This window comes from Carassius auratus, chromosome 7 (assembly GCF_003368295.1).
Source record: "Carassius auratus strain Wakin chromosome 7, ASM336829v1, whole genome shotgun sequence".
NCBI lineage: Eukaryota > Metazoa > Chordata > Actinopteri > Cypriniformes > Cyprinidae > Carassius > Carassius auratus.
Window position 1 is genome coordinate 9,480,385 of NC_039249.1, and position 23,426 is coordinate 9,503,810.

At 39.2% G+C, this 23,426-nt stretch overlaps 1 protein-coding gene across 12 annotated transcripts in view; it reads left to right on the top strand.

Annotated features, from left to right (window-relative positions):
• The window catches only part of LOC113105809 (dysferlin-like), a 72,369-nt gene that overhangs the window by 39,621 nt on the left and 9,322 nt on the right, over positions 1-23,426 (top strand). For 5 of the 12 annotated variants that reach the window (XM_026267114.1, XM_026267112.1, XM_026267118.1 and 2 more), the window contains 8 exons: positions 3,696-3,752; positions 14,381-14,392; positions 14,590-14,688; positions 18,682-18,813; positions 20,672-20,827; positions 21,429-21,520; positions 21,818-21,988; positions 22,373-22,515. In XM_026267114.1, coding sequence (XP_026122899.1) covers positions 3,696-3,752; positions 14,381-14,392; positions 14,590-14,688; positions 18,682-18,813; positions 20,672-20,827; positions 21,429-21,520; positions 21,818-21,988; positions 22,373-22,515 — 862 coding nt within the window. The remainder of the gene's footprint in view (positions 1-3,695; positions 3,753-14,380; positions 14,393-14,589; positions 14,689-18,681; positions 18,814-20,671; positions 20,828-21,428; positions 21,521-21,817; positions 21,989-22,372; positions 22,516-23,426) is intronic. The other 7 variants (XM_026267121.1, XM_026267123.1, XM_026267119.1 and 4 more) reach the window with 4 other exon arrangements.

The following is a 23,426-nucleotide window of genomic DNA, read 5'->3' on the forward strand; positions in this document are numbered from 1 at the left end:
ACAGTTCAACTAAAGCCTACTTTGCATTACTTTTGTGAAATATTGTTACAAATTAAAAAAAAAAAATTCTAGTGGAATATATTTTAAAATGTAATTTATTCCTGTAATGGCAACTTCTGAAAACAGTTACTATCGATTCTGAAAACAATTAAATTAATGTTTGTGTGAAAGCATTGGAGCATTTATTTTTTTCAGAAATCTTTGATAAATAGAAAAATTCAGATGAAAACTTCGATAAACTGCATTTATTTGAAATAGATTTATTATTATTATTTTTTGTGTGTAAAATAATAACTTTCATCCTTGCTGAAGAAAAGTACTGGACAAACTGACCACAAGCTCTTGAATGGTGGTGTACATTTTATTAAAAAAAACGAATTGTCTTTCAAAAAAGAAAAAATATTTTGTACAGAGCTGATTCTGGTGATATCAAGTAAATTGATGCTGTATAGATCAGGTAAATAATGCTAGATTGTAAAAGTCAGTTGCATCCTCAACAGCTGCTAGCATTCAGAACCGATCTCCAAGATTGGGAATTAAAATATACAATTTGGGTTCAACAGACAGCATGTGCCGGTGAACTGTTGTATCGGTGTGTGCAATTTGTTTTTGCGTATTCCCTCGTAAGCACTATAACTTGTTATGTCTTCACCTCTAATGTCTAATGTGTTTGGTGTTGGTGATGTTCAGAGCAGTACTGGTTTGAACTCCCAAGTGCATTAAATGAAACTTGATCCCCATCATCTCCCCAAAGCCTTTGCTTGGACTAGGCCCAGACCCCAATACTATTCCCTAGCGGTCTCATAAAAAAAATAAAAATAAAAATAAAAATAAAAACCTCCCTGGATTAGGTTTGTCATTTAAAGCAGGTTTTTGATGAGGCCAAACACAACCTCATAGGGGAAAGTAACACCAATCCAGTGGCTTTGTGGATTTGCTATGGTTTTGAGCGGGTTAAATTATATACTTCTGAAAGACGGCGCTAAAAGCAAGTACCCATGTAGAGGAGCTTTGAAGAGGTTTCTGAGGTTAGACTTGAGGGAGAACTACTGAAAAGGTTTGATTTTGATCCTACGTCTTGGTAGCTTCGCCCAAAGGCCTTCAGACAGCGAAAGAGGCGAACGGTCCCACTATGTACTTCAAAATGTTCTGTAATGCAACTCCTCTAGTTGGAGGACAACAGCAAACAAAGCGGCCTGGTCCTAATTAGCTGTTCTACTGAGTGGCTGCGTGGAGTCCTCTCTCTTGTTGTATTTATTATGCCCTGGCACTACAGAGCAGAAGGCGCTGCGAGGGTTCAGTCCTCCCTCTGATGTGGTAAGTCCTCGTCTTGGGCAACTGCATCCCCCCGCTCCTGGCTGCTCACCACCGGCGCCACAATAACTGCCACCCCCTACCCCCACACCTCCCCTGCTAGGGGTCGACTCTGGGGGAATGAGAGCGCTCGATGACGGGCCTTCGTGACCAGGTCCCTGTTTATGAGCAACCAGTCTGATGGCTTGTCGAGCCCAGTTTCTCTGTGACTCTGTTTGAATAGTTTTGGTGCAGAAGATCACGTCCTGCACTTATTAGAATTGAACAGTTAGCTTGTTTGTTTCCTGATGTTTAACGCTGCACCCAGCATTCTTGATTGTATTTAGATTGCGGCGTAAAAGAATAAGCTTGATTTCACATAATTTCAGCAGGATGTGGTTGCTGCATGGGAAGACACAGTTCTGGCAGAACTCTGCTGTTTGCAACACCAGCCTAGCATAGCATTGTAATCAGCCACACCATGTGGATCATAATACGGAGGAATCAGAACTGGTTCGGCATGATTAGCTTGTGGCAGATGCGGTGTGGGAATGTAATCTCCCAGGCTCATCAGGGTGGGAGGTGTAAAATTGCTCTGCATAAAATGTGTTTTTGGCTAAATCTGTTGTGTATCGCAAGACATTTTTGGATTTGATTACTTCTCAGCATATATTTACATATTATATTTTTTATTCATATTTTGAATAGGCTTTTATTTTACATTTGTGTATTTTATTCAATATTGTTATTCAGGTTTAATTTATTGTTATTTTATTAAGTAATTTTACTGCTTCATCTTAAACTAATTTCAGTTAGTTGTCAGTGCAACATTTCTATTTTTTGTTTAGTTTGAGTTTTTCATCTAATATTTATAGAATTCTATTCTTAGCTTTATATAAATGTATTTATTATGCAGAAAATAATTAATGTTCTGAGCATGTGGTATTATGAGTAGTAATTGATTTTGGATTTTTTTTCTACATTATTATTATTTTCTTAATAATCAGCTCTGTTGGCCAGTTATGAGGAAAACTGTTTGTTGTTCCAGAAAAAAAAAAAGAAAAAAAAACTGTTAATGCCATATCAGTCAGTTATCATTGATATAACATTACATACATGTAAATACAAATACATACTGTATATTTGACTTATATATAAGACTTTTTTTTGTTTAAACTGCTATATATACTTTCTTTTTTAACATGACAAATGAATACATTAATGATAAACTAAAATGATAGAAACAGAATATTATTATTCATTTTAAATGAATGCTACTTTTTGTTTATGCTTAAACACACACAAGTTTGTAAAAGTTCCATGTAAATGCAGAATTGTTTTCGTGTTTTGCACAATATATTATCCTTTTGACGGGAGCATTTGTTGACATAGATGTAATAAGATTTGTGCTTGAATTATATTAAATATTTGCCATGAGCATGTCATTTATTACAACACATATTGCGTACAGGGATGAATGTCTTTAAAATGAAAAATATACTGTTACGCTAAATTATTCTTACTCCTTGGAGAGCTCCCTCCTCAGAATTTAATTATTTTATTCCATTGTTCAATGCATTTTCACCAGTGTTGTTTTATGGCTGGCGACACGTTCCCATAGAAAACAATGGTTTGATTTAGCATCGGGAGGCACAGAACTGTGGAATATGAATGTGTGTTATGTCTGCAGCTAATTAGCGTTAGCGCTTGCATTGCAGCATGAACTGAGACCCTCTCTTCATCTGTTAGAGCTATTATTGGTGAAAACCCACTTTTGAGTCCCATCCAGGAAAAACAACAATCTTGGGATGTCATTCTTCATCGGGGAATCACATTTCATGGTCCTGACCTTGGTAATGATTTATCTATCAGCTAGAAACAGTCCTGTCTGAGTTCACAAACCACAGGTTCGAGTCAGAGCATTCGGTAGGGTTGCCATCTGTACCTCATTGACACTTTATGTTGCATTTTAGTCTGGGAGTTTCAGACCTGGCAACCCGATCCCCTTTTTTCTCTGTAATATATGCTGTCATCTTACTTCATCCACATGCACAGCTGATCTAATGTGTTGCTCTGTTTTTATGTCATTCCTTATTATGCTACAAAATGTTTTAACCAAGGCCAGGATTGAACTGTTGACTGGTATATTGTTGTATAACCAATACATCAGTTAGAACTTTCTTGATAAGGATATGTAATATTATACCAGTTACAGCCTCAAACATTTACTATATAAACCATAGAAACACTGTTTAGCTTTAGGCTTTGAATGGCGAAACTGAAAGACGTGGCTTTTTTTGTCGTTATGATTGTTCCTCTTATACTTTTAAAGTGTGTTGATTGGCAAATGACAGATATTAACTAACGTTAACCAACTAACCAATGCTTCTGGTTTATAACAGGCAGACGGCACCAGCTCTGCCATTATTAACATCTCGCCTTCTCAGTCCAGCCTCCATGTACGTATGTATCTTCATCACCCTTTCACCAGCTCTTTCCATTTTTCTGTAACCTTCATTTCATCCTGACTAGATCTCATTGACTGATGCTATGGGTTGAGTCCAAGGTTTTTTGGCCCTTAATAAGTAAAAATGTATTGTTTTTTGTTTATTTTGTTTTTGTGGCATATGGAATGTCCCCTTTATTCAGTCAGCATGGATGTAGTAAAATCATAGAAATGCACTTGTTTTTTGAGCTGTTCTTGGTGTATGATTGATGATGCAAGGACAAGTGACATCACCCAGACCAAGATCTGACATTTACATGAAGATTTATAAAAATAAAAAAAAATGAAAAAACAAATATGAAAAAGAAAACTTTAAGAATGTTAAGATATTTTTTCTTTGAAACAAGATATTTCAGTATTTTACTGAAATGATCTGTGATTTCTGTCATTTAAGACTTACTTTCTTTTGTGGAAATCAAAAAAGCAATTTTTTGTCCAAATAGAGAATACTTGTTGTTTTGGACCCTTCTGAATTTCACTGAAGGGAGATTAATTTTCTTCAAAATATCTTCTTTTGTGTTTGTACAGTGAATGTATACAATATACTATAATATACTTTTATATACTATAGTATTTTTATATATATACTATTACTTCATACTATTAATTTCATGTAATGTTTAATGCATTTTTGTTATTTATTATATATATATATATATATATATATATATATATATATATATATATATATATATATATATATATATATATATATATATATATATATATATATATATATATATATATATATATATATAATTTTTATTTCAGTTTAAGTTTTGGTAATTTCAGCAATTTTATTATATTTCATTTTAGCTTTATTTCAAATACCAAAATTACCTGCTTTTTTAAAGTTTAAGTTATGATTAAATTTCCAGATAAAAAAGAAATCTCATAGGTTTAGGACGACTTGAGAATGATTAACTAAATAAAGTACAAATTTCTTAAATTGACTTTTCACCCCAAAATTCTTTCATCAATTAAAGTAATTTACCTTACATTAACACAATATTGCCTACTGTAAGTAACTGTGTATTAACTTATATTATACTACGGATTCACTGAATCCTTGAATCTGATTGGCTGACGAACGTTCTGAGATGTGCAATTATTTTCTGGGAAACGCACGGCGAACGTAGTTCCAGGTCCCTCTCATGACCACATTACAGTCCCATATCACTTTGCACAGTTAACAGTAATAACGGTTACGCATTTTGCACAAAAAGGTGTTGTCAGCGCTGCCCTGATGATTTGATCATTTAGCCTATATAGTGTAGCAACTTAAACGTACAAATGACATTTCTCACTCACAGCGCTGTTTACAGATGGAAAGAGGTAGCCTAATTCACACAAGATCTTTCTCTCTCTCTCTCTCTCTCGCTCTTCTTCTAAAAACTTCATTAATAACTGCATTAGAATGCTATTAACGGCTCAAGCCTCCATTACCAGCTTTAAAATTACATTTTGGAACTAGCAAAAGAGGCATTTGATGAGATGCAAAAGAAATAATCCTACTCACAATAGCGATTTAAGTACAAAAACAGAACTAATCAAAACTAAATACGGGCACTGCAATGTAAAGTACACTACATACACATTTTTAAAGAATGGATTTGGCTATTAGGTGCATGAAACCAATGCTTCTGTGCACAAAATGGAATCAATATAGAAAGGGTTTGTTCTGGAAAAAGCTGACCGGCCTACACAACATCCAGACCTGATCTTGTTTTGGGATGAATAGGAAAGCCAACTTGGAGTCAATCCCCAATTGCCCAAAATTAGCACCTGACCTCCCTCAAGCTGATGTATCTGAATGAGAGTAAATCCCTGCAGCCATGTTACAACATCTTATTCCACAACATCCCCACAGCATGTTCCAGGCCTTTTCAGAAGATTGAAAACGATTATAGTTGCATAGGGAGGACCGACTCCCTGTCAATACCCGTGGTTTTGAAATTAAATGCTCTAATAAGCTCATATGGGTGTGGTGTTTGGGAATCCACATACTTCTGACCATAAAACTATTTCCAAATGATATTTACACCAGTCTAATTAGGCTGACGGATGCCTCTAATCAGGCAGATATATGCCAGTAGGAGACCTAGCTGGCTTTGTAAGTGCTTACGCAAATGTTTCTAACTCTAGGAAGGATTTGTGCATGTGACTGACTGAGTGTAGGAACTTTGGGTGAGAGACATTTTATTTTTGTATTACATTTTTTTATTTATGAGGCAAAGCTAATTTGCTCTCATATTTGTCTTTGACTGTGTAAAGTTCTCTTAGTTATGCTTCTGATTGATTGCAGAACACTGCTCCTCCAGGAGATGAATCCTGTTTTGTGTTAAGATCAGGGAGACTTAATGAACTATCCTTCTTTCTACACATTTTTTTTTTTTTTTTTAGTTACAGGAATTTCATTTCTAAAAGAAAAAGTCTGGATTGTGAATGCGAGAACTTGATAAAAGAAGCAAGCATATAAGAGTTGTGTGTGTTAGGGCCAGTCTATTCTTAGATATCGTGCAGGTCTTAGCATGGTCCAATTCGGACTTGGTCACATGATCTCCACAGATCTAGGGCTTTGGTTCTAGGTCTTAGACCAGGCCAGGTCTAAACAGAATGCTTTGATATAACTTCTTGTTTATATCACACGCTGGCTGTAGTACTTTCTACCTTCTCCTGCCAAAACATAGAGGTTTCTTTTTTTTTTTTTTGCAAACAAGATATTTATTTTATTAGAAAACATTCAAACCAGATGATCAAAAACCCAAATTTTCTCTCTCACCAGAGCCAAAGTAAATAGGGCTGTTAAAAGATTCCCAATGCATTTCCCCTCATAGCCAAATGTCAAGAACAGAAAGAAAAAGAATCAGTTAAAGGAAGAGAAAGAGAGAGAGATGAAAATGTGTATTCAATCAGTTTTCCTTTAATTAAATTTTGTAGATACTTTCTATGAGCCATGGTCCTGTCCTGTTGCTTTCAGGATCGAGAGAAAAAAGATGGAGAGGAGAGAGATTTTCATTGTAATTTTAATGAGATGTGCTTCATTATTTTGAGGTCTTCTCATCTTTTTAAACTGGGGTCTAGGATCCACAAGAGGGTGCTAGAAGGGCAGTACAAAAGTTGAAAGGTAAAGATTTTACAAAATGAATTTTGGGGCTGTTGAAGTTCACATAAAATCTGTTTATTAAATATTTTTAATGCAAAAAAATAAAAAACTTTTGGAACAATATGTATTGTGAAAAGTGCTTCGCATTTGTTATGGAAATATATTTATTGAAAATGTTTCTCTTCAAGTTTATACACCTAACATTAATAGTGCATAGAAAAAAGTTACAGTTTCAGCTCAAAACAAAGTATATAATTTCTAGATATGATAATAATTTGTTTTATTACAGTAACCATTTTAATTTAAAATTAATTTTGCAGACAAAATTGTTTTTTCTGTGCATATTGCATACTACAATATTACTTGTTAGTTTTTCTTTTTCTTTCTTTTTTGCCCATAAAATGTACAATTGCCTTTTATATTATAAAATGGATCTCACACAAGGGGTCATCATATTATGAAGTCCTTGTCATCAAAAAGTTAGCAAAACCCTGTTTTATCTAATTATTTGTAATTATTCTATTCTATTGTAGTCTATTCTAGTCTATTCTCTTATTCTGTTCTGTTCTTTGTGAGATCTGTCATGCACACAGGCCTGCACCGTGGTAATGCCGCGTTTGCTTAAGTCTTTGCCAAGCCTTCAGACACTCCAGAGGACAAATAGTATTTCAACAGATTTGCCAATCTTAGTACTTGACATCCAAAACGCATCAGTAGTTTTGAGAAGAGAAAAAAGAAACATGCAGAACTGTGGTTGCTCATAAAATGGAATATTGGTTGGTGGCTTAATTTTCTTCAGACCATGAAACTATGTTGAAGGTTATTTGAAAAAATTCCTTGACTCGGCTGAAATTTGCAGACAGTGAAGCAGTACAGCACACGTCTTACTGAACGAGGGCTGCCCAAAACCAAAATAAATCCAGTTATAAATGTATACGTACATTCAAAAACTCCCCATAATACTGGTCGAGATGGCCAGCAATGGCTTTGAAATTTCAATATTTTGGATGCTTTTACACAAAGTGACTTGCAATAGCAGAGCTGTCACATTGCCAACAATATTTATAGTGTACAATGCAAGCTTTATTATGAAGCTAGACTAGGAACAAACTAGAGCAGAGGTGAAAAGCAAAGAATTTAGACCCAGTTGCTGTCTTTCTGTTGTAGCTGCTCACATCAGTTTTATGGAGTGTTTATGTCCAAACAGCTGTGCTGAACACCGGTGGTTCTCAACCAGGGGCCCAGTAAATTCAAGATTACTTAAAATGGTTTAAAACTTAAAATGTTACGTCATTTTAAAAGTGTAATTTCTAGGTAATACTCGTTCTAGATGAATATACGTTTTTTGTAGTCTCTCAATACCACGACTGAGGTGAGACCCTTAAGAAAGGCACTGAATCCCCCAACTGTTCTCCAGGCACTGCAGCATTGGCTGCCCACTGCTCCGGGTGTGTGTTCATTGTGTGTGTGTGTGTGTGCATGCTTGTTCACTACTGTGTGTGGGTGCACTTGGATGGGTTAAATGCAGAGCATTCTTGTCACATCCTTGCCTTTCCTGTCCTTTCTAAAATATTTTATGTGATTAATATGTACTTTTGAAAAATTTAATATGCTTAAAGTAAGTATTTAGATATTGTTGTGGACCTTGAGGGACTTTGGAGTCAAAATGGTTGTGAACCAGTGCTGTACATTGAAGATTTGATAAATAAACTCATGATCAGACTTTACAATATAATATACTACTACTGTACATTGCTATCTTTGGGTGCATTCTGATTGACAGGGTCCAACTCCCTACACAGTGTTCACTGCTCCCTACTCCCTAAGCACGGGATATCCATTGAAGTGGACTTCACTAACAATAATCACTCATTTGGAATGCCCTGGAACGCCATCAAAGAAAGTCAATGCCGGTCACGCAGATTATTATAAATATATTATCTATATTATTATCAATAATATAAATAATAATTTTAATAATAAATAACCCTGCCTACAAGGTTTCTTTTTTCCTGTCTCCGTCATGTAAAGAGGTTGTTTTCTCCTACGTTCCCATGAAGATTTATTAAAGATTCTGTTTGTTTTACTATCTGCCTCCTTTGTACTCCTTCGATGCTCCTTTCCCCTGACAAACAATGACAGAAGACAGGACTCTAAAAGGATGGACTGGGCTGAAGATTTATTTCTTAACATCCAGCTAGAGGGATGGCCATTGGAATGATATGTGGAGGAGTTCCTGAGTGTTTATCATCTGGTGAGCTGGAGTGATCATATGTTTAATGCTTGCTTCCGGATGGAACTGGACAATGATAATTTGTTCTGATTCTGTCTCCTGGCCTAGACCCGTAACAGACTTTATAAATTATGTCCTCGATTTGAATGACTCTGATTTCTTTGTTGATGTAGAAGATAGTCATCCTGATCCCATCCGGAAGCATGTGGGAGCTCCAGCTCATCATAAACCAGCACCCTCCACTTACCGCCCCAATGAGCCCGCTCCCTTCGTTCCCCCAAGGCCTTCTGGATCCTGTCCAATATCCATTCCAACCGTCTGCCCAGAAAATTAGGCACCAGTGCTCCTGGCTTTGGTGCTTCCTCCGATGTTCTCAGCTCCTATCCTCTTGCCTGAGTCTGCTCTAGAAAGCTCTCCTTTCGGCTCCTGAGTCTCCTTCACCTTTGCTGGGCCCATCCAGCCCTCCTTCGCCTCTGCTGGTCCTGTCTAGCCCTCATTCATCTCCTGAGCCCCCTGTGTTAGCGAACTCCACTCCTCCAGAGTGCCCTCCAGAGCTGGCCCCCCGAAAGTGCCCTCCAGAGTGGCCTCAAGTGCCGGCTCCTCCAGAGCGTTCTCACGTGCCTGCTCCTCTAGAGCATCCTCAAGTGCCGGCTCCTCCAGAGCGTTCTCACGTGCCTGCTCCTCCAGAGCATCCTCAAGTGCCGGCTCCTCCAGAGCGTTCTCACGTGCCTGCTCCTCCAGAGCATCCTCAAGTGCCGGCTCCTCCAGAGCGTTCTCACGTGCCAGCTCCTCCAGAGCATCCTCAAGTGCCGGCTCCTCCAGAGCGTTCTCACGTGCCTGCTCCTCCAGAGCATCCTCAAGTGCCGGCTCCTCCAGAGCATCCTCAAGTGCCGGCTCCTCCAGAGCGGCCTCACGTGCCTGCTCCTCCAGAGCATCCTCAAGTGCCTGCTCCTCCAGAGCATCCTCAAGTGCCTGCTCCTCCAGAGCATCCTCAAGTGCCTGCTCCTCCAGAGCATCCTCAAGTGCCGGCTCCATCAGAGCGGCCTCAAGTGCCAGCTCCTCCAGAGCGGCCTCAAGTGCCTGCTCCTCCAGAGTGCCCCCCAGGATTCCTATGTTTTGGTGGGGTGGCATATACCAGTCGGCGTGGCCTCCTGAGTCCCCTGCTCTGCTGTGGCCCCCTGAGCTACTAGCTCCGCCATGGCAACCTGAACTGCATGCTCCATCAAGGTTCCCTGAGCTCCCTGATCCGCCCTGGAGGCTCTCCTTGTCTTCACCCTGTTCCTGTCCTGCACCAGCCTCCCCGATGTTACTGTTACGGCACAGAATAAGCCTTCCAGGAGTGGGGGGGCAATATCTTTCACGTGTTTGTTTCTATTTAGTTCCTGTCTGCCCTTATTTGGTTCAGTTCCTGTTCTTATTTAGTTAATCATCATTCATTATTTTCCACCTGTATTTCATTAATCATCTTATTAGTCGATAGTTTGGTTCAGTATAAATAGCCCTGCCTTTCCTAAGTTTCTTTGTTCTGTGTCCGTCGTATAAAGAGTTTTCTCCTACGTTTCCATGAAGATTTATTAAAGAATCTGTTAGTTTGACTATCTGTCTCCTTTGTACTCCTTCGAGCCCCTTTCCCCCGGCCAACCCATGACACTTTTACATGTACAAGTCATTTGTAACTACATTAACAATCCGATACCTACAATTTTATGAATGCTATGAATTGAGACATACTGTTTTTTGTCTACTTTGTTGAAGGAAAGTAGGCATATTCAGACACAGGGGCTGTCACTTAGACACATAAATACTGGTTGACTGGTCAGATCAGTACCAAACCAGAATATCTCAAAAGTACTATACTGTACAGTATATGTGTTTTATGTATATGCGGACAGCCTCTACTGCACTCCATCAAAGCATTCGTGAAAAACAAAGCACTGGATTGTAAAGTCATGGATGAAATTTAACCTGCTTTAGAAACTAATTGAACCTTCTAGAACCTACAAATTCCTGAGGTGGTTTTGGATATTGTTTATATTTCTGAATGAAATGTCAATCAAACCACACAGAATGTCTGTTCGGCATATTCTAAACAAAACTTAAGTTAAAAGTCTATTCAACACTCAGTTATTACCAACAATGTGGTTATTTTTCATCAGTAGTGCACACGAGCCCTTTCAGACCCAAAGTTAACACCACCAGTGCCCTACAGTAACCTTTACCTCAGGAATTGAGAATGTTTGCAGCCATTTTTACTGGTTTTGCATGAATGAATTTTTGGAGGAGCAGTGAAGTTCACTGTTTTCCCTCAGCCTTTCCGACCACCCTGTTCCAGTACCAGGCCGCCCAGGGGTACAGCAGCCATTATGAATCCACCCATTTTTAGAAATTTCTAGGTTCCTGATGTCTAAAATCGCATCATGCCCATAACATTATCTTTTCATCTGTATAACATCACTTCTGACTGTGTGTTTCCCTTTTTGCGAGCGTGCACGCACATATACACCCAGGTTTATATGGTGCAGTCTTTTCTGTTGCAGTACTTATTTTAATAATACTCCTAAGCCCTAAAACCTTTGGGCAGAGTATAGAATAACTAAACACATACATCTGGTGCACTCAAAGTGTCTGGGTGACCAGATGCACATGCACACGCTCATTACACATCATTTCAGAGGCAAAATGGAACATTATTTCCTTACTCATAAGCACTCAGATTAACACAAACTTGCGCACAAACACCTAAGGCGCACACACATAGTAGCTAGCATGGAAACATGGCTGTCACAGCGTCCTTAGGCTCCGCTTTAATAACTCTGTCAGACAAAGAGAGGAGACGTGGCAGTACTATGAAAAGCACCATTCAGGGCCGGTTAGACTCCCACACAGCCAGGCCAACTCAGCGTAAATGATTCTGAAGGCAACTTCACAATACTGTGCAAATCCTTGCTGCACACCTAGTCCTATTTACCATGTGTGCCGGATTTGGGTAGATGCATGGGCTGGACTAGGGGACCATTCCCTAAAAACATGTAACTTCATGTTATCGTCACCTTCTGCTCATCTAGGTTGAGTCATTCATTTCTTTTCTTTATTATATTGGCTTGAGGAAGTCGTGTAAATCTGAGTTTACAAAATCTCTGACCTGAATACCAAAATGACTCTAGAGCTTTCAAGTTACAGCCAGTTGTCTAAATGTGTTATGTCTTTCATAAATGATTGGATTTACTGTTTTTAAACCTTTATGACTGTAATTCCTCCAACAGTTTTGAGTTTTGTGAGTTTTCGTTCTGAGTCCACCAAACTTGGCAGTCCTATAACCTGTTCTGATTTCTGGTCACGCACATGTGCTGCACACATCTCTTCTGAAAGTGCTCGACTCCTAATGCAATTACTCTTTAAAAAAAAAAAAAAAAAGCTACTCGGTTTTTGCCTGTTGTGTCATTGTATTACAGAGTTACATGTTTTCTGTGCAATTCTGAAGATTTGTATTGTGACACTTCATCTTCATCTTTATTTGTTTATTTGTAAGTAGCTTTGAATAATACCATCTTCCATTTATTAAATATAAAATACATGACTTTTTAAAAGTTTGGGGTCAGTACAGTTTTTTTTTTTTAAATGAAATTAATAATTTTATCCATCAAGAACTTATAAAGTTGATTTAAAAGTGCTATTATTTCAAATTAAAAAACGTACTATTTCAAATTAATGCTGTTTTTTCCCCAGTCCCATCCAGTCCTTATATTAATGTTTCCAAAAAATATTAAACAGCTTGAAAAAAAAAAATCATTTTGGAATGATTTCTGATTTCATGTGACACTGAAGACTGGATTAATGGCTGCTGAGATTCCAGATTTGCTATCAAATGAATACTTTTTAAATATATTTAAATAGAAAAGTTATTTGAAATTGATATTTCAGAATATTACAGTTTGCTCTATTTTGATCAAATAAATGCAGCCTTGTGAAGCATGAGAGACTTTCAAAAACAAGAAAAAAATCTTACTGACCCCAAACTTTTCACCTGTAATTTTTTTTTCTTTTGGCTTTTCAAAGCAAACTAGTTCAGACTAATGTCATCCACATGCCACACACTAAACTCTCTGTGTCACGCCACCTCTCCAATATCAGTTTTAGAAAGAATTTATTTTCACGTATGTCCATGTTTTTTCCCGATGTTGATTTAACTATGCAGCACACATGTATACAGTTTGTTTGTCTGTGACCGTAAACAGGATATTGCCCTCACAGACATAAACGCACACAGTCTTGTAGAACAGTGCAGTGTGACACACTCTGACATGAGTACACACACACTTCTTGGCACAGCAGTGGTATGTGGGCCACTTAAACAACACTGTCGGCTCCCTGCCTGTCCACCAAAACGTACGACACACCACCAGACTCACTAACCACTAAGACGGGGGGAAAAAAAACCCAGCGGAGCCCGGCATTGGTCCATCACTACTGTTTTTCCTCCCTCATCGTAAAAGTTAAAAGAATTATTGAAGCGAAACTTGAAGTCTCTCCTCTGAGTGAGATGAACCTGACCTTCTGGAAGAGAGAGCAGTGTGTGTGGGTCCAGCCAGCGGAGGGTTCTCTGCTCTTTCAAACGGATTGTGTTTTATGCCATGGTGGCTTAGTCTGTCTTTCATCCATCTATCAAACACACACACTCATGCATTTGTACAATACTCACATCATAATCAGACTACACTTGAAGCAGTGTCACTTGCAGAGGGTGTTTTATATTAACAACGCTCTTTTGTCTTTCGGGTTGGAAGGGAATGTGGTGCTGGCTGAGGTGGGAACAGCCTTTTGATTTGATTTGTACCTTTTCTAAAAATTCCCACACTTTCCACATGGAGTGAGTGAGCGTTGGCGAGGTTTACTGTATCAGTGGCGATTAGCACATCAAATTGCAGCAGAACATCAGTGATCCTGGATCATACCCGTGAAAGTACCAGGAAAATGAAAATTTGAGAGCGTTCCTTCTAGTTTCTGTTGATATGCTTACGGGCATTACAGCAGAGGTATGATTTATCAGTCACTTCTGGAAAAGATTAAGTTATGGAAAGCGTTGTTTCCACTGGTCGTTTGGTCTGTGGGTGGTGTCACTGTCACTCATGCATGTGTCTGCTTAAAATGTTTGGACACTTGAGTGTATTTTCTCTTGACTTTTTTCCTTTCTTTTCCTAACCTTGTCTTGTTGTTTGTGTTGAATTTGTCTTAAATGCTTTAGCTGGGGCGATGGGTAAGTGGAGCCTTTTATTGCTTTCAGACTACATGTTCTTGTTCATTAAATGATTTATTTAATTAAGCAAGGGTCTAATGAATGAGGGATGTGGTGTCACACACACACACACACACACACACACACACATGGAATATTGACCTTCATTTCTCTAATGTTCCTTTCCGTCCTCTTGTTTTCTTGCTCTGTGTCTGCAGCAGGATGAATTTATGGACTGGTGGAGCAAGTTTTATGCGTCCACGGGTGAGAGAAACAAGTGTGGCAGTTATCTGGAGAAGGGCTTCGATACGCTGCAGGTAAATGTAATTAACTGATTTTCTTTCATACAAACTGTACATAAGCACAAAAGACATTTTGAAGAACTGTTTTTGTCCATATGATTAAAATCAGTGGGGCAAAGGGCTTTTCACATGGCATTTAAAGGGATACCTCACCCAAAGATGAAAATTCAAGTCATTAATTACTCAACCTTATGTTGTTCTAAATACGGGCATTATATATATATGTATATATATATGAATTCAAATTTTTGATGAAATCTGAGAGCTTTCTGTCCATCCATAGACAGCCCCGCAACTTACATGTTCTAGTCCAGAAACATAGTAAGGACACTGATAAAATAGTCAATGTCACATCAGTTAATCAACAGTAATGTCATGAAGCTACTAGAATACCTTTTATGCGCAATGAAAAAAAAAGAGACTTTATTCGACAACTGACCTAGGTAACCCCATCCCCCTTAGTTACTGTTACTCCCTCGAACAAACAAACGGAGCTGCTCACTGTCTCACAATGACAGCTGTCAGTGTGAAAATATTGTCCCTTAATGTTTTTGCACTATTTTGGACATGGAAGGGCAACCATTCAAGTGGGAATCAAATATTCCATGGAGGGATATATAAAATATTTAAAAAATAAATACGGTGGGTGACTCTAAGTGGGGATTTACAAATGACAATGTAAGTGGGAGAAGTCTCATGTTATGGTCATCTCGATCGCGGATGACAACATGCAGGATCAACTGAAATGTAGACCTTCGTTTGTGTGTTTTTGGCCTACTCTGTACATGATGTGAGAACAGTTCACTATTTAGGTTTGTAATTTATCTTTAAAGAGCCAGTAAGATGAAAATTCTAAGCTTCCTATCACTGTTTATAAGTCCTGTACAATAGGTTTAAATCCATCCAAGGTTAAAAAACATTGTCATTTTGTCAAAATATCATTTAAAAATTACCTCAATTCTCAGAGATCCCCAAACGGTTCGCGCGAAGCTGTTCAAAAGATTCAGTTTCCTTAAACCCCACCTTTCGGTAGCATACTGTGTTCTGATTGGTCAACTAACATAGTCAGGTTTGATTGGTTGTTCCACACAAACCTTCACGGTAAACTATGCGTTAGCATCTTTTTGGGGTTAATTATGTCTTATTCCTCTCATCGCAAAGCAAACAGTAAAATAAAAAACTTGAACAGTCTCGCTGCTTTTTCTTCTGTGTGGGCGTATTAAAGCCGCGCGCTTCAGTTTGAATCTGAATAGCGCGTTCAGCGCGGGGGCGTGGTCACATTAGATATAATGAAGGGAGACGTGAAAAACGGACATTGCGTTGTTTTCATATGGATTAACGTTACTTTATCACAGAATATCTGTTAGCAGCACTTGTTACACTTCATTTTAATGACGTGTTTGTAAATGAAAATCAGCGCAGAGAAAGGCTGCAGACAGCACACATACTGATAAGATGCTCGGGAGAAAACAAACACATAACTTCATAATCATACTTTGCGTTGTGATTCGGAGATGCTTGTTGGTCTAAATAAAGTTGGTAATGAACCCTCTTTTATGGCCAAATGCTTTGAAAATCCCGCCTTGTAACGTACTCACCGAGATTAGAAAAGCAGTCATCAGTGAAATGTTGTGAACACAACAAAGGGGATTTGTTGTACTGCTCTGGTATTGTGGTAAAAATGAATTTTAGCCATTGGTTCTTCTGATCTTCATTCTTTGGCAGTGAAAATAAAACAAACTTGCCTTTACAATTAAAAACACACTGTCTCCTCGACATGATGCTATCACACCAACCAGAGCGTCTGTGTGGGGGGGTGGGGCAGGTCAGAGACTTGTTTCTCCCAAGACGGTAGGCGGAGATTATTATCCAAAGTGTTCTAGTGACGTACATAGAGATGGGCAAAAGATTTGAAATCAATAACGACTCTTTTCAGCGATTCAGAGTCGACTCCTTACTTTAGAAGCCAATAACTTTATAAATCGTGTACTTTTTGGTTTAATTACTTTGCACATTGTTTACACTGATGGACAGCTACATCATACACTGTAATACAGGTATTTTTTGATTTCCCATCTGTGTGGCTCTTTAAAGTTAGCTAGTTTTATGCATAGATGACAGTTACGTTACCTTGCTGAAACACAAGATGACATTAATAATGTTCTGCTTGAGCAGATGAAAATTGTTACTTAATAAGAGTATGACAACCAGAAAATGAACATTTTTGTCTTCATTGGAATTTGGGGTGAATGCTTAGGGGCATTTAGCTGTTTTGTGTGGGTTTTGGAAATGTAATAAAATAATTCCTCTCAGGATATCCCAGAGAAGGGTTAGGTTTTGTGGTGTTAACCCCACATTGCGGTGCCAAATTTGTGCAGTTTGAAACATTGTGGTGTTAGAATGTAATAATGCTTACTATCAGACAGCTGATAGTTCACGTACCTCATATTTACATGCTTTGGACAGTCACAGAAACATCAAGCATTCTTTAAACAGTGAATTCTGCATTTGACAGGAAACATGAGAACTGGAAGAAGAAACAGTTTTATAGTTCCTTGCTTAGGCCGAAAGCTCCATTAATGAAAAACTTGATCATATTGGGTAGGGCAAGGTTACATGGTGCATTCGGCCAATCATTGACACTGACAGAACTTAAGGCATTTTTCTTTTGTGTTCATACTGGTTTGAGATGAAAGAAAACACTTTGGTGAAAAGAACACAGTACACAGTTTCCTACAGAACTAGAGAATAAAAAGTTCTTTGTGCAATGTGAAGGCATAATTAACCAAAAGTGAACATTTTGTCATTGTTTATTCATTCTCATGTCTCCCCAAAGGCAAATCTACCACATTCCCAGCGGTATGAAATCTGTACATGGAGATTAACAGAAAAAGTCCATCGTAACTATAGTGACATTATCAGTGCCCAAAGAAAACCAAACATAGGGATGCCAGAACTTCAAAGCCCTGGGGTCTCTCTCGGGAGTGCGCATGCCTACTTTCAAGCGCTCACTCACCCCCACTCCAGTCCACTCCAGCCCACTTCCCACAAGCTTATCCATTTATAATAGAGCCCGTGGCTGCCAGATTTCCAACTTTTCCGATGAATTCATGTTGGGGTTGCCGCAGGGGGATAACCAAGTGCAGACAAGGGCTCTGTTACTGACGTCATCGGCCCGTTTTCCCCCCAGCCCACACCTCCCCATCATCCCTCGATCTCTGACCGATTTGTCAGCGATCTCACCAATCACCACATTCTCTCTCTACTTGCCTTAGCCACTATTTCCAACCTTTACGATCTAACCGTGCTACCTGCGAGGCCCAGCGTATGATTGTTGGCTGCCACCGTGTGAGAGCGTCCCACACACCGGGAGGAGCAGCAGACAGAAACACTTTCCCTAAAACTGCTGAGATGAGCTGTTATTTTGGGCTAATGGTGCCTGAGGGAGAGACTGAAGGCAGGGAAAGAGCAAAAGAGACTGGGAGAGGGTTTCATGTGATGTGTGCCATGTCACACGTTCAGGGACCAGGCCTGAATGAGTCAACTAGAAAAACAGAGCGACTCGCTTACGAGGATTCCTTCATACTTTTGTCACTAAGTTGTCTCCTGGGTGGCCGCTTGGTTGGAGAGTTGTGCGCCGCTTGTTAAAAGTTGTGTAATGTCACGGCGATGCTTATTTTCCTGGGGCACAAATCGTTGTTGTGCATTTTTATTGCCGTTTTTAAACATTCTCATAATCAGGAATTTCCAGATCTTTTTGCATTAATGATGCTTTTGAGATTGTTTGACTTGCGCCTGAAATGTTAAACCCACAATTAAAGATCTCAGAGTCCAAGATGCTTAGAGAAAACTGCTTTGGCAAGACAAACAATGGATGTCTTGTCCATAGTACAGTATGTGTCCTTTCAGCCATTTCAGTTGATTATGGCAGGTTTTTAAAGACCTAGATCTGCATGCAAATCATATACTGTATCACAAAATACACACTCTCCTGTGCTCCTTTCTCAGGTGTATGACAGAGAACTGGAGAAGGCTGGAGAAGGTTTTGAGCAGTTGGCTGATTTCTGTCAAACTTTTAAACTTTACCGCGGAAGAGTCCAGAATGAGAGTGAAGACCCTTCTGTTGTTGGAGAGTTCAAGGTAGGGTCACTCATAACCTCTCAGCTACTATCGACTGCTATCACATGTGCTCTCATTCAGTCTCCAAGAGGAAAAACATTAAGACGGCGCCAGATGAAGCAATGGATGGGTGCCGTTGCTTATTAGCTAAGCTAATGAAAAGTCATTTGAATTGGCCCTTCTATTTAAACTGTTCACATATTTGCCTCTGGCAGGTTCAGTCTGTACTTTGTCAAATTTACCATTCATCAGTTAATTTAGAGTGTTCTGCAACAGATCCAGAGTCTTATGCCATTCTTTTGGTGAACTGTCTAGATCTCTGAAAATGTGCCTCCTTGCCTTCATTACAGACACTGTCTCTTAATAATAGAGGTTCTTTAATGGTTCTGGGAACTTTAGGTCACCCTAAGACTCTTACCATGTTATGTTGTATAGGGTTGCTGAGGTTGCTATACAGTTTTATTGGAGATCTTCAAGTCAGTGTACTAGTTCCTAGGTAGGTTAGCAAAGAGGCTTTTTAGAAGACTTTAAAGGAATTTTTGGAAAGTTTCAGAAAATGTACAGGAAATTTGCCACCATTTTCTGTTTTCCTTAAAGCACCAGTACATTGATGGTTTCGGAAGAATTAAGGAATAAAAGTTTTTTATGGAAGTTAAAGTTTTCAAAAGTAAAATTTACACAAAAAAGAAAGAAAGAAAGAAAGAATATTCACACGAAAATGAAAACTTTCATCATTTTGTCAACATTTTGCCAATATTATCTTCTGTGGAACACCTATGATTTTTGCATCATTTCAGACCAATGTTGTTTTAGTATTGGTTATATGCTATTGTAGTATTTAAAGGGTTAGTTCACCGAAAAATGAAAATTATGCCATTAATAACTCACCCTCATGTCGTTCCAAACCCATAAGACCTCTGTTCATCTTAGGAACACAGTTTAAGATATTTTAGATTTAGTCCGAGAGCTTTCAGTCCCTCGATTGAAGCTGTGTGTACAGTCTACTGTCCATGTCCAGAAAGGTAAGAAAAACATCACAGTAGTCCATGTGACATCAGAGGGTCAGTTAGAATATTTTGAGTTCAAACAAACCAATATCCCAGAGTAATTCATGTACTCAAACAGTACACTGACTGAACTGCTGTGAAGAGAGAACTGAAGATGATTTTTGGAAATCATTTGGAAAATGTATCTTCGATGCTTCAAAAAATTCTAACTGACCCTCTGATGTCACATGGACTACTTTGAAGATGTTTTTCTTACCTTTCTGGACATGGACAGTATACCGTACACACAGTTTCAATGGAGGGACTGAGAGCTCTCGAACTAAATCTAAAATATCTTAAACTGTGTTCCCAAGACGAACGGAGGTCTCACGGGTTTTGAATGACATGAGGGTGAGTCATTAATGACATAATTTTCATTTTTGGGTGAACTATCCCTTTAAGGCTTTTATGTATGTATGTATTTATTATTTATTTATTTGACATTGATTGATATATTAATTTTTTTAGTAAATCTTTTATGTCATTCGGATAGTTGTAGTGTAATTATTATTTTAATATGTATCTTTTAAGATAATGAAAGTATGACAGTAATATGGGGTTGGAACTTTTAAAAATACCCTCCCGTGGCATCCAGCATATGGCTGTAAAACGCATTTCAGTTCTAATTGGAACCTTTCATTTAGAGAGTCTAGATGCCTTTTCTTGGTTTATTTGGATTACAACTGGTTTAGTTCTAGTAGGATTTGAGGGAACTAAATTTGAGGGATTTAAGTGTAATTTGAGGTTTGTCTGGAGGCCCCAGACAGCAGGTCTCCAAAAAAAAGTAAAACTAAATTGCACCATGAGTTACACTGACTCCTGTCCTCCTTCAGGGCTCATTTAAGATCTATCCATTGCCTGACAATCCCTCGATGCCCGTACCCCCACGCCAGTTCCGCAAACTCCCCCCGAACGGTTTAGAGAAGTGTCTGGTACGCGTCTACATCATCCAGGCCTATGGCTTACAGCCCAAAGATGCCAACGGCAAGGTAGGTACGACACAACAAAAACTAGACACTAAAAGAAATGAAACGTGAGCAAGCAGTTCACTTTTCAGTGACCTTGTATATGGCTCTGGGTTGAGAGAGGTTGTTACAAAAGCCCTTGTATTTTCACTAGACGCATTCACAAACCTCTAGTTTTTTTTTCATCAGCCAGACGAGTCCTTTGCAAAGTGCCAGAGTCATAAGAGAGCTGAGAAACTGCTTTATGAAAACATGGAGCCACCCTTTTACCCACAACCATAAACCAGGCAATCGTTGCCTGAGACCAGGCCAACACGCCACCACCGCTGGCCCTGCGTCAGATGGGATTTCCCTTCATTAGATGCGAATATGCTAAGATGACGTGCTTTCATCACCTACTCAGGCCAGGAGTTATGATATGGAACATTTCACACATGTACTCGCTGCCTATGAAACACACACTGATCACAGAGATTTGATGCTTTTTCCACCAAAAGAGCAAAGAGCGGTTGTTTTAAGTATAAAAAGAGGGCGTGCTGTTTTGGACATTGTCGCTTATAGCATATATGTGCGAGTGTGTGGCTATGTTGACACATACTAACAAGGACTGCTTGTTCTTTCGTAGTGCGACCCCTATGTTAAGATCACACTTGGCAAGAAATCAGTCGATGACCGCGACAATTACATACCCTGTACTTTGGACCCTGTCTTCGGAAAGTAAGTTTTTTCTCTTTCTTTCTGTCCTTGAACAGATTCATACACACACATACCGATCTAGAAACACGTCATTGCAAAGATCAATTATACCAGCAGGGGTCACCACACTCATAATAATGACGATGCCTCTAATTCTGAGAGTTGACCATTGAATACTTGTGAGGAGGAAGGTTTGATCTGGGGGCTAAATGATGACTGAATAGCAAGCATGTGAATTGCTGATTTTGAAAACATTTAAGTCAAATAATTTCTGACCAAAGTATTCAGAGATTAAACTGTCTTTTGCTTCTCATTTAGGATGTTTGAGCTGACATGCTCTCTGCCCATTGAGAAAGACCTAAAGATCATGCTGTATGATTATGATATGATCACTAAGGATGAGAAAATCGGAGAGACCATCATTGATTTGGAGAATCGCTTCTTGTCACGTCATGGTGCTTGCTGTGGCCTGCCACAGTCCTACTGTTTGTAAGAAATGTCTCTGTTTCTGATTGTATATCCTTTCACCTTCCAGGTATTATTAGGAGTCACGAAAACTGTAAAAAAAAATAGGAAACGAATGTTGTAAAACTTAACCTGATCAAGTGTCTTATGATCCTCAAGATCTTCTAAAGACCTGCAAACCTTTTTTTTAAACTCCAGTGTCATACAGTAATTCTGAAACACATCCCTGCCGTAAAACAGCTTCCAACAGCCTGTGGTCAAGTGCTGGTCTTAGCTGGTTTAAGATGGTTTTGCTGGTCCCTAACCCTAAGTTTTGATTAACTGTTGACAGTTACAATAACTATGATAACAAATTCTGCTTATTTTTGCATTGTAAATAAACTCTTTTTGCCTCTGTGCCTGCTCTAGGTCTGGAGTTAACCAGTGGCGAGATCAGCTGAAACCATCCCAGTTACTTCATCGTCTGTGCGAGAGGCGAAACTACAAACTGCCCGTCTACAAGCATGATAGAATCTACTTCAGAGGACAGGAGTACACAGTTGCAGACCTTGGTCAGTGTCCTAAACACAAACTCCAGCTAGACGCAGTTTCCTACCACTGAATTTAATGTTCATGATATTTGATAATTAATTCTGCGATTGGCGTTACCGAGAGCAGCTTCTCACGTGGGCGCGTACGTACGAATAAACAGAGGCATCGCAACCTATCAAACCCACAGGCTGGACGGCGAAAAAAGAAAGTGGAAGTCTTTTCTTTGGAGCTGCTGAAAGCATTAGTCACGAGTAAGAGCTAATCAAAGCAGCAGCCTGACTCCATCACATCTTCCGTCATAAAAAAAGCGAGTCAAGCACGAGATCGGCTGCGGTTCTGTGAAAACACTGACAGAAAAAGAATAACGATATATGTCTCGGCTTGTGCCATGCATCATATCTGTGTGTGTGGGATCACAGAGCTGTTGGGGAGGCCGCTTGGCTGTTCTTGCTCGGCGCTATGAGCGGAAAGAATGAGTTGTTCCTCTGTGCGAAGAAAAACAAGTGCGATATTGTAAAGACGAAGGACCTGTGTAAACATACAGCACCTCTGACAGTCATTCATTCACAGCAGATTTATCACTCCTTGCCACAGCAACCTGACGTCCCCTTCTGTTTTAAAGTGTGCCCTGGGGAAGATCACTCTAACTAATGCTAGATCACAGTTAGGTGTGTATTATGTTGATCTCCTAACCTCCATCAAATCCTCCCAGCACTTCCGGTTTGATCTCTAAGCCCTTCAAGTCCCACTGCTGCTTTTTCTTTCAAACAGTCAGATGTCACGCAGGGCCTGCAGGAAGCCAAGCTCTCCAGCCATTTTCCCTTCCATGATGCTTTGGGACGAGGTCGGCTTCAGATTTATGGTGAACTAGCGTACAAGTGTGTTCAGCCAAGGTCAACAGTGCGGCGGGCTCCTCAGCCTCCTGCTCCCG